This window comes from Pyxicephalus adspersus, chromosome 10 (genome assembly GCF_032062135.1).
Source record: "Pyxicephalus adspersus chromosome 10, UCB_Pads_2.0, whole genome shotgun sequence".
In the NCBI taxonomy this organism is placed as follows: Eukaryota; Metazoa; Chordata; class Amphibia; order Anura; family Pyxicephalidae; genus Pyxicephalus; species Pyxicephalus adspersus.
The window spans coordinates 17,799,192-17,811,490 of NC_092867.1; the positions used below are offsets into that span (position 1 = coordinate 17,799,192).

Below are 12,299 nucleotides of genomic sequence, written 5' to 3' on the forward strand. Positions count from 1 at the left end.
GCACCCAGAGGCTGCTAAAAGTATGGCTTCCCATTCATCATTATACAAACTGCATAACATGCTGTATTTAATCAATTCATGGATGGCAGTCAACTCAATGAAACTGCTGTTGTGCCATTAATCACCTATCTTTACCGCTTCACATGTGCTGTCTAATTCATCTCACCTCAATGACATTTTTTTCTCGCTTGAGAAATATATTATTCTGTAAAAAGAACATTTACCAAATAATGCAAGATAGTTTTTAATATTCATAATGCAGGGTTTCCTAAAATATTCTGTATCTTATTATTGCATAAAAAATATTTCCAATGTCATGGAAAACTCAAGGAAGTCACCTACCTGGCAGATATGTGTAAATCACAAGACAAGCTTTACAAATCTATTTGTGGGCAGGCAAAATTGTAAGGACAATAATGTTTGTCCTGGTTTAGTTTCATGAAGATATTTGCTTTTAAACATGGACTGACTTTCACATCTCACTTTCTAGACAGATAGATCTACCAAGAAGCCAGAGTTTCTCAGCCAGGATTCTGTGGATGTCTATGGTTCCTCCAGAGGTTGTTAGGGATCCATTGAGCCTTGGGCAGTTTGGACCATCTTAGGTCAGTTACCACTGACACCAATTATCTTTTTAGCTATCTGTAAGGGTGACATTCATCCCACTGATCACCACACTAAAATACTGTAAGCTATGGATATAATAATTATAGAAAGGGTTTCAAAGTAATCATCTTCTATAAAAACTCTATATGTAAAGAGCATGTCTCGATACTGCTTATTATATGTCTTTTGTGGGAAAGTGAGAGTGCACCATATTTATTATTAGTCAACTTTGTAAATAAACTTTTATTTTGTGGTCTTCTTTACCATTTCAAAACCACAGTGGTATATTCTCCTATTAGTGTATGAAAAGCCAAAACTTACTTAGAAGGATAGAATATTATTTCTTGCTGTTTGTTCTCCACTGGTGAGATTTCTACTTCACTTTCTGTGTTGGGTTGAATGGGTTTCCAACCCTAGAGAGTGGTCATTGAAACCGGTTTCCCCATTGCATGATATTTATTACTGAAAAGGTTTGGATCTTCAAGTTTTCGGTCTCCGTGACACGTCCACCAGATAAGCGCAGTGTGGATCTCCCTTTACAGTGGACTTTATAGTTATGAAGCATTTCAGATATGTCAGAGATTTCCTGTCTAGCATTCCTTCTTCTGCCTCAAAAATGTATTCCATAGGGCATATGTACACAAAATAGACATTGAATATCTTACAAAAACATTTCAAACACACAAGAACTCGTCAACCAACAACCAGACCCTGTTTCAAAAATTACCCCATTGATATTGAATTACCCCCTTCTGACACACATTGACATGTAGAAAAAAAAAAAAAAGAAAAACTTTAAGTATTGTTACCAATGTTAAGGGCAACGTGATTTATTTTTAGGAACGGACGTTTAGTATTTACAAATGTCTCCATATTTCTTATTAGAGGAAAGCCCAAGATGGACATTTGCCAATTCATGAACACTGATACTTCCAGCTTTTTCTTTTTTAGAAGTCAGCCTGGGTGGGAGTTTGACAATGTCTTTCAATCAAAGTCTATAGTTCAATCTTTTTTTCAGGATACTGAAAATTCCAGAGAACTGCTTTCTAATGCTCCATAGCCATTTAGTTTTTTCAGCTTCACGTTGTCCACAGCTACGACTGGTGTAGATAGGGGTTTTCCAGAGGAGAACATTTCACTAATTTCCATAAAGGTTTTATTCTTTGTTTCCGGGATCACAAAATAAACATAAATTGCTACAAACAGACAGACTGCACAGAATACCAGGTAAGAGAAGGCTCCCGCTGACATCTAGGAGAAAGACAAAGAATAACTAAGGATTTGTTTGATAAGGATGCACTGCTGCCATCAATAGAACAAATAAAAGTCTTCGATTACAGATATAGAAGCCAAGCACTTGATTTCTACTCGATCTAAGGAAAATTCTGTATGCCTAAAAACTGCCTAGGCTTGCAACATTATGATTTAGGAGCTGAGAATCGGGTAGATATAAAAAGACAGGACCACATGCATCTTTTAGTTAATTCACATTTTCAATTTTTATTTTTTGTTCAAATTAACTTGGAATTGGCCTCTTCTATTCTCTGTAGAGTAGTGCTCCAAATAGGAGAGTGGGAATCAGCACAATGAACTTGTCATATTGCAGTGCTCATGTACCAACAAAGAACATTTTCATTGGAAGAAAAAGAGCAGAGTGACAGAGAAATGAGTCCATCTATGTGTTGATATTTATACTGACCAAGTCAGAGACTAGATTTGCAGGTAAATAAATAAAAAATAGGTCCTATTCTTGCTGGACAAAGCTCTGTTAATCTCAGGACTGAAGTACAAAAATACAAATCCTTTGCCAGCTAAACGCTAAAGCGTTTGAATCTCTCTCAGTATTATAAACTGATGAGCAAAAAAAAACAGCAGTACAAAAAGAACCGGACTTTCATCTGACATAGACAATCTTCTGGACAGCTATTGAAACTTCTATACAAAAGGTTCTGAGTACTTTAGGTTTTAAATGATTCATGTCAGAGCACATGGATTTCATATTTCCTGCTTTACACTATGAAAACAATTGTGGCACCTACAAAATCTTCTGGAACATGTAACATGGGTACACCTGTAACCCCTTATACAGGACAATGACTGTACCTGAAGGAACGGGAACACAAAACCAACTGTAAAGTTGGACAACCAGTTCAGAGTTCCTCCTACAATGTACGCTGCTGGCCTGTGAGATTGCTTGAAGAGCTCTCCGGTCATTATAAATGGTAGTCCAGCTAAAAAGAAAAAGCAAATCAACATTTTCAAGTCCAATCGTTGTCATTATATTACATATATGCTCTACTGAATAGCATGTGATAAATCAGAACCATTGTACATTGACTGAATTGGAACTCTGGTGAGCACTTTAAATGTTCCCTCAAACCTTCCTCTTCTCCACTGTGCAGTGTTCCCTTTGTACATTTGGTAAAAAGGAAGGGCAAATACAACTACAATGTGAAGAGAGCTGAATAATCCTGCTGATCCATCAGCCATGAAATGAGGTGGGCACAAGATATCCGCTGCATCTTCTAATGCCTAACGTGTGGAAATACTGCCTAGCCGGTAGTTCGTTCCGGCCTTACGGCCCCTGGCCGATCTGGCCTAATGTGGATCCACCAGGGGGCGTTAGGAACTACCGAAACTGGAGCTCCAGAGCCGTCGGAGCTCCGGTGCCGCCTCCTTGCTGTTGCTCCCCCATTTACCGCAGCCGGCGTTGATACTTCTGCAATGCATACGGAGGAGAGGGATTTAACTTCAGGGGGTGCTCCCTGGTGGTGGGCGGAGCCATTAGGGCAGGACTCAGAGTCCAGCCTAGTGTGCTCCCGTCCACCCCTGAAATGGCCTATTGGCCATGAAAGTTTGCCGACCCCTGCTCTAGAAAGATCATGCAAAGCAAGTAAACCTAGTTATCTGGTATGGATTCTAGGAGTCTAGTTTAGGAAGATTCATACTCTATATTAGCTCTGTGAATCATTATTAAGCTTAATAAACAAAAATGCCATGTATGAGTTACCAATTTTAAGTGCAACTACAAGAGTAAATGGTTAAATGCAGTAAACTTAGCATAATGTTATTTCACTAGTGTTTACAGAAACATGCTTAGCACTAACATTTCAAATGGTCACCAAACTGGCACCATGTCATCTATGAGTGGCCATTGAACAGGTGAGCAGGCAGAAGAATGCAAGGGCATACCTGGTTTAATCTGAATTCTTCTTGAAGATTTTAAAAAATAGCTAAAGCAAAAACAGTTTGTATCACATTTTATTTGTCTATGTGAACATTAAAATTTCAGGTTTCGGCACAAAGGAAGATATAAACCAACCATTTTACTTATTTCTTGAGAACTCTGGCGGCAAGATGTATATGTTCGGGTTCCTAGGCTTCCCTATCTACTGTAGCATTTAAATATATGGTATTTCATTGAAGAAACAAAGGAAAGAGTGTAGATTTCTATATTGTATAGGAGCAGAGCTAGGAACTACATCAGGAACATTTCAGCAAACGTAAAGAGATCACTCAGGACACCATCCACTCAAAATAAAAATTAATTCTTTGATTGTATCATCCTTTAGAATGTCATTCCTACTACAACTACATTGACAATGTTACATATAAGTGGTATACCTTATATTATATATATATATTTTATAAATGTCCATTCTTTGCTGCTTGTGCATGTTAGCATTTTAATCAATTCCTAGATCACCAACTGATTATAAAGCAGTGCTAATAGAACATCTTCCACTGGCAGCCCATTGTTGCCGTAATTAGTTTAATCTGTTTCCAAAGCAACTTTAGATACTAGTTCATTATTTCGGCATCATGCCACATATAGGACTCTTAATGCAGAAAAATTCATGCAGAACATGGAGACTGTGGAATGGTGATGCAGTTTTTTTTCCTGATCCTGGTTGCTTTAAAGTCATATTCATCATTGTTTATGAACAATGAGCCATAAAAATCCTAATTAAAGATGTAATTACACTGAATAAATTCTTAGCTGAAAATGAATTATAGATTTGTTGGAGGCACAGTTAATATATCAATGGGATAAACCACCCCAATCTTCATCCATCATTTTAAGATACTCTGCAAAGCTTTCTAAATACAGCTTTAACCCTCTCCTAGTAAGACTGTATTAAAACCTCTTGCTCTAGGTCGATTTGCATATTACACATGCATTTATTATTTTATATAAATAGATATCAGGACATATAAAGAAACAAAAAGCCCTCCACAAAAATACTGTGAAGAATATCATTGCAATATTAAGGCAAACCTTTATTATAATTATTAAACCTTTAATTATTTCTTACTATAATAAGAAACCACGTATTACACCATGTGACATCACCAAGCTCAAAACATTTATAAAAGGGGCAGCTGCTAGGAGTTCCGTACTTTTTGACGTAGGGATGCCCCTAGAACTAAATCCCCCAATATATATATAATATAATTATATAGTATAATATATACTTCTGCACTCTTTAGGCTAACATTTAGGGCTTGCAACACAGTTTAGCCTAAGCATAGGGTTGTCATCTTAAACATGAAGTTGGGAAGAACGCTGGATTCCGGTATAATCAATTGCTTATTTCCTTACTCTTTTAAAATTGCATGTCCATGTTTCCATGCTTTACAAAGTATGTGTATTTTTGTTTTATTTTGCTTTGATATACACTTTCCTCTGATAATATGACCATATTATATGGTCATAAATCCATTGGACGAACCATGCTTTAAAAAAAGCAAGCCAAAATTTTTAAAGGGGGAATAAAAATGTAGATGGGAAACAACCAAGAAAGTATATAAATCTCTGTGGCTGCCCATATAAAGCACAGGGAAATGTTAAAAAGAGATTGCGAGCCTTTACTTTCTGGAGTAGCAGCTTAAATCTGCTATTCTGTGCTGCACTTTTTGTTTAACATTTTTTAACCTGGGTACAACCGAAAAAACAAAAAACGATAACAAAACTGGAGCGTAAACTGTGCTCACTAGAATGGAGCAAATATTCTGCTCCGTGGGTAATTCATATAACAGACAAGATTTTTTGTATTGTCTATATTCTCATACCAATAGGCAGGTAAATGGTGGCCCAAAGGACCAATTACCTGGTCATTGTTAGGCAACACCAACAAACCCTGAGCACTTCCACCTTCTAGGTAACATCTGGTCAACCAATGAGATTCAATGAAGATCCCATGTTTAGGCCTATAGGATGGAGCTTTTATTCTATAAACTACCTAATTAGGTCCCAATAACAGATATTCCGACTTCCTGCCTGTACACTAGTATGTAAAAGGTATGTAGTTAATCATGCTTCAGAGGAGAACATCATGTAAATTAAACAAGACATCCAGAGTTCAGGTTCAACCTTAAAATACCCTATTGGATACAGATGGCTGACCAGTGGTCAAATTATAATGATGTCTGCATCAGTTTCCTAATGTAACATAACTAACTTTAAGTAATATATCTGTAGAAACAAGTACTTACCTGGACCTATGCAGAAACCGGCTATAATTCCAATGACACAAACCACACTAACATACTGCATCCAAACGACTCGTGCCTGAAAGAGAACGACAAGAGAATGGTTGGATTCTACCTACATGCTTGAAGGCAGTATAGTTGTAGGACACTAAGTTAGTTTTGCTGCATATACATTTTACATACTTTCTTATTTATTGCTATCAAAAGGTACAGATTTCTGGAAACTCTACACAAAAAATGCAGAAAATAGGATGTTTTTGCTATGTACCTGAAATACAAGAGCCACGGTTATACCAGCGCAACAGAATCCCATAAAACTAAATCCACCGATTATAAGAGGCCGTCTGCCGAGCTTTTCCACTGTAAAACACTGCAAAAAGAAAAAAAATTATATATATATATATATATATATATATATATATATATATATACACACACATACATACATAAGAAATGTTTCTTGCCAAAAAGTACCAAGCAGATTTTTAATGCATTATTAGACAGAGAGAGAAGAGGATTTAATCCAGATTGACTTGGGACTTTCCACATATGCCTATTTAACCAGAGTAATATGATTTTGGTCTAAGACATTAAGAATGTAAAAATAATAAATAATATTATTAACATAAGGTATAGGCAATATCTGTGATAGAAAAGAACACCTTACAGCAAACAGACCTTGCATCAAAGGATGGGTGCTTGAAGTGACAACCATAAATGGTGCCATTAAAAACTCATGAAAACCGGATTCTTGTTTATTAAAAAGCAGTGGTCCCCAACCTTTTGGACCTCAAGGACCACTAAATGCAAAGACTCCGGACCGTGCATGTGCAGGGAGCGGTGTGTCACTCAAAGGGGAAGAAACTTCCCCCAGAGAGACGTCATGATACCAGAACCCGCCCGGGCTCAGATCTGCGATGGGCGAGTTCTGGCATCATGGGTGGGTTGTGTCCAGATGCAACCCGCACACCGTCCTGACCCTGGGATGCATACAGAAGACATGGTATGCAGCTCTGGCCCGTGCGCCCCCCCCAAGCAGGGTCCTTTCTCCTGACCCCGATGGGGGGTGCACCGGCCAGAGCCGCGGCCCACCTGTCAGACGCCCGCAGCCCAAGGGTTGGGGAGCCCTCCTATAAATGCGCTCCAACTGACTGTTGAAAAGCCAACATTTTACAGTAATGCAGGCTCTCTTCCTCAGGGTAACATAGTGGCTTAAGGAAGTAGTCATAATCAACAGCAATCCCTGATCCACAATGGCATTTCCTGCTTGTGACAACAAGGGTGACCACATAAAAGAAAAGCATGTCTCCAAGCATTTCTGGTATGTGTTGACAATGAAATTTATGGCTGGATACCCAGGTATTAAAGTCAACGCCTATAGATTTAAATGTAATTTAAAAATGGTAATTTTTAAATTGAATTAACATGTTAACTAGACCTCTACCCAATTACTACAAGCTTAAATATTCTTCAATTGATTTGTATTATTATAGTAATCATTTTAGTGCCTGTAATCTCATGAATGTGCTTCCTCTGTAGATGAGCCATTGATGGTCTTTTGGTTGTTCGTTTGAAACTTGAGAAAAAGTAGAAAGAGTAAGTGGGGCTATGCCAAGGTTATATCTCCTGGCTAAATTTTTACCAAAAAAATGCCTTCCACTTTCCCATCTTGAATAGTTAGCGGGTGCACAGCTGGTTAAGGCCTTACAGGAGAGGAAGGAAGACTGCAATCAAACAGAAAATAAACTGCAACCTAAATTCCATTTTCCGTTCTTTACCATTGATCAAAGAAACTGAAGGCTTTATAAAAAACTACATAACAAAGAATCTTCAAAGAGCTGTATTTGCTTTCAATTCAACTTTCTTTCTCCCCTCTGGAAATGGAGATGCAGAAAAAAAAAGCTTTGAGCAAAACCAGCAGAAAATATTGACAGCAGAACAAATGCTTGTAATTTTATAACCAATCTCCCAGTGTCCATCGGGTGCCATTTCTGTCTTCACTCAGGACCAATCAGATGAACAGAGCTATGAGTCTGCCTGAGTGAATGTGAACCAGTTACTGCACAGCCCGTTCCTTCTGCACCACTTCAAGCACTTTTATTACTGCTTAGTAGTGGATGGTGAGGGCGAGGACCATTTAGCAGGTCAGAGTACAGTGGAATAAAGAGGGGGATTTGCAGTAAGACAGAAAAGGGGTAAATAAGCAGGATGGGGGTGGTTGCAGGCTCTAGATTTCACTTCTTTACTGCGATGTGTTTATTAAAGTAAGGCCGTGCTGTGAGATTTTGCTCCTGGGAGCTGATGGCTCGCATTAGTCTCTCTAATTGTCAAAAATCTAATTTAGTGTTATGTAGCACAGGCCAGCCCTGGGTTAAAAATATGGAACGAGCGCACTGTTATAAATTTGTTCTCCACTGAGGTAACTCTCAGATAAGGAGACTATAAATGGCTCAGAACAAGAGGCTGTTGGAAGGGGGAGGTCGGGGATGGGATCAAGAGGGGACAAGACAGCGACACCAAAGTAATCTGCTTGTTAGGTGGCAATTTTTCTTTGTGCTTATAAGGCCTAATGACCAACACCCTTCTCTGCTCTCCAGCCTGCCTTAAGTTGCAATAAAGTACAGAGAGAATATTTGTGTCTTCCTGCATCACTATTAAAATTCATCTTATTTTATAGAAAATGTATTATCCACGAGTCTAACGGCATGCATTTTACATTATTTCTGCACAAAGGCAGCAGAGGGAGCAGTGGCCTAGCAAAAGTTAGGATGGTTTTTGGCATGTTGTCTTTAGCATATGCAATTCTTTATTTTATAAGTCACCACAATAAATTAATAAAGCACAGTGTGATTTCCTATTTAATGTACAACGATGCGAAAATGTATTGGCGCTTCATAAATCCTGTTTATTAATAATAATTCACATATGGCATTCAAGTGTGCAAATTAGTGCATGTGTGCAGATTTCCCGTCTCTTTTTTTCCAATTAAATGAAGCTTTTGCGTGTTAAAGACAAAGTTAAAACTGGATTGGTTGCCATTGGCTATTGGACAATGCTGAATTGTCATTGTGATCCAACTTATACTACTGAAGAATTAATAGAAACAACAAAGACCATTTCTAAAACCCAGCATGGAGGTAGTTTTTCACATGCCATCCAGAGAAGGTGAAATCTAAATTCAAACAGAGACATGCCAAGTAGGGTAGCCATTGGGATCTAGTGTAACCACGCTTAAAAAAATTGTTTTCTGTTCCTTTTTAGCGTAGTAGACTATGGGTTGCAGAGAGTACACAACTGTATTTCTTGATGGTAAATGGTGTCATCTACCTGGGTTTTCTGTGTGCAGGCGCTGTGAAAGTTCCTGGGATAGTTGGATGGACGGAAATACAAGTCTTTTGGCAGCCTAAAACAACTCATATATATTGATTAAATCTAAATATTTCAGCATTTGCTTGGAATTTAGATTTAAATGAAACATTTTTATTCAGTATAGATTTGGAAGGTCTGGTTTAGCTCCAACCTTTTTACCCCCCAAAAAACCCCCACTGAAACCAGTTTGTTGGAATTAGTAGACCACTTCTGCTTATAAATACTAAATAGTATTAGTTCATTCTGCTGTGTCTCGCAAGTGGTATTGGTCCCAAAACTGTCATTAAATAGGGGGTTATTTAGCCACAACTCAAGAAACCCCTAACAACCTTAGGCTGGTCGTATAGATGTGTACACAATCCTTTAAATGTTTTAGGGACAAGAATAAAATATTTTAAAACCAACAGAGGGTTAGAACTGGTTACAGAATATTGTAGGACTTTTATTTTTACACAGGATATACACAGAGATAAATTCAAATAAAATGAGAACAATATTTAACCTTACTTACCCCAACCAGGCCTGCAATTATCTCTATAGCACCAGTCCCCACTGTTGTATATGGAATCTCTGCTACAGGGACACCAGCGTTCTCAAATATTGAGTTGGTGTAAAACCAGATCTGCAAATAAAGAGAGCTGCAGAAATCAATCAACCAAATAATGTAATGGGCTAACATATGTTTCCATGAAACCAACTACATTTAAATGTAGATAAAGGAAAAAAGCAGAGAGTTACAGATAACTAGGTCAAAGGAAAATTAAAAAAGCAAAAGCACTCATTTCAGGACAGTGATATAACTAGGGAGTTTTAGTCCCCGGGACATAGCTAAAAATGATATTGCCCTTTCTCTGGGTTCTGGTTTGCTCTACTCATTTTATAATTTAAATTGCTGGTTACCGGCAGGAAATAAAAGGGAGAAAACTAGTAGAAGTCAAGGCAGTTTTAGTTCTGTGTGCAGCAATCCTTACTCCTAAAACAGTGTATAAACCTTATCATTTATACTAAAGCACCAACATTCTTCACATTTCAGACACATGAGGGCATATTTATGAAGCCATGAGTGTTACCGTCACCAAACTTTTACTGCAGGTGAATCATCCACTGTAATTTTAAACACTTGCACCTGGTTTGTAGTTCTGACCTCAATGTTTGTAGAAAACTTCAAGGTATACGTCCTACCTCCTCATAAGAACACGTTATTTGCTGTACTGCAGAGATATTGGGAACATAGTCTATTGTCCTTCCCTTGATAATACATGATTGATCTGCCAATCAGATAAATTCAATGGAGAGGAAATTAGATGTAGTGCAGTATCCAAGAACATGATCCATAGAACAGGTATTCAATCCACCACTTTGCTGGTATACAGAGTTTAGCAACTTGATTAATATTAGCATTTGTCTTCTTTAACCTTGGCTTTTAGTTTAATTTAATTTAGTTAAAAAAAACCCAGCCAACATTTACAGGCCATGTAGTTTTTTTTACCATTGTGGAAATTCAAGTCTTTTGAGATTCAAACATTTCCAGAAAGACCTAATAACATCATGCTACAGCTTGAACCTGCTGAATACATTTATTACTTTGCATTTTATTAATCTTTATGCAGTTTTGTGGTACTTAGTTTTAATAGTAGTGTTATCTGTGCAAAGGTTTGTATGACTCACAGCGTCTATTCCAGAGAGCTGCATACCCATATTGATCACGACGACGGACAGAGTTTGCCAAAATAATGTCCGGTCCATTAATAGCGTGAAGACTGAGACCACCTCCACTGAGGACAAAGATTTCTGCTCCTCCTGCATCTCTTCTATAACATCTTGGACATCATATTCTCCACGGAAACACCTGAGAGCTAAGTAGAAAGATCTGATAAGTACTGAACGTTCATTTCTATGTCAAAGTTTACTGGTCAAAACTTTCAAGAAATGTATGCTTTCCCATCCCTTTTGTGTATCCTATTTTGGCTTCTCTTGTGTAAACAACTTACAATAGGTTGGAAGGTATGAAATGGTTCCAAAAAGAAACTTTCGGGAGACCCCTTTGTTGCTTACTATTGAGCAGTGGATATTTTTGGTAGGAGATTAATGTATACAGCAGAAAATATTCAGTAAAATAACTGGTTTTAAATAGTTTGGAAAGGAAACACACTGAGCTTGTACCAATACCTGCAGTTCAAGGCTTATTTCCAGGCAGTATGCAGGCCCTTCTGCTAAGAAGTCAGATTGGGCTTTATGAGAGCCTGGAGATAAAAGAAAGTAAAAGAAAAGAAAGGAAAAGAAAACAGGAATATTTAGGTCTAAGTTGCAACAAGGACTTAGAAACCAGCTAACATGTTACATGAAAGCAGGGTGTGTGTGCGTTTTAAGATCTCCTGAACGCCAGGACTCAAGCCATGGCTAGAGGCAAGAGAAGATGCTTTGTGAACTAACTGTATTCGAGGTTCTGGGACAGAACTACAGGGAAAGAGCTGTTGAAATTTTTTGCCTGATCTCAGAAGTTACAATATTTAAGAACAATCACAGCAAAATTATTTGTTACATTTCTACAGGCGGAAAACAATTTGGGTCATCAGAAAGTCACCCAGACCTACACTATTTGATGGATAGCCAAGGATTTTGGGCAGTAGCCTAATTATGGTGCTCAGATTTAGGGCATTACAAACCGATTACTCACAGTTTATTTCACTACTGAATTCAAGCCTTTGATCATTAGCTTAGCTTATTTTGGCGAGACAAAGGAAAAAAAAAGCTGCAACTGGCCAAGACTCTGGTAGGAACCAAGATTATGAACATTGCGTGCGATCACTCATACAAAGTTATCAGATAAG

General features: G+C 37.9%; 1 protein-coding gene across 1 annotated transcript in view; it reads right to left on the reverse strand.

The window, feature by feature from the left end:
* Nucleotides 1–1,083: 1,083 nt before the first annotated feature.
* LOC140339931 (solute carrier family 2, facilitated glucose transporter member 9-like) overlaps nucleotides 1,084–12,299 on the reverse strand; it is a 28,661-nt gene continuing 17,445 nt past the window's right edge. The window contains exons 7-13 of the mRNA XM_072424855.1: nucleotides 11,621–11,711; nucleotides 11,137–11,362; nucleotides 9,980–10,090; nucleotides 6,368–6,469; nucleotides 6,103–6,178; nucleotides 2,710–2,837; nucleotides 1,084–1,857 (exon numbers count right to left, since the gene is read on the reverse strand). Coding sequence (XP_072280956.1) covers nucleotides 1,621–1,857; nucleotides 2,710–2,837; nucleotides 6,103–6,178; nucleotides 6,368–6,469; nucleotides 9,980–10,090; nucleotides 11,137–11,362; nucleotides 11,621–11,711 — 971 coding nt within the window. The 3' untranslated portion in view covers nucleotides 1,084–1,620. The remainder of the gene's footprint in view (nucleotides 1,858–2,709; nucleotides 2,838–6,102; nucleotides 6,179–6,367; nucleotides 6,470–9,979; nucleotides 10,091–11,136; nucleotides 11,363–11,620; nucleotides 11,712–12,299) is intronic.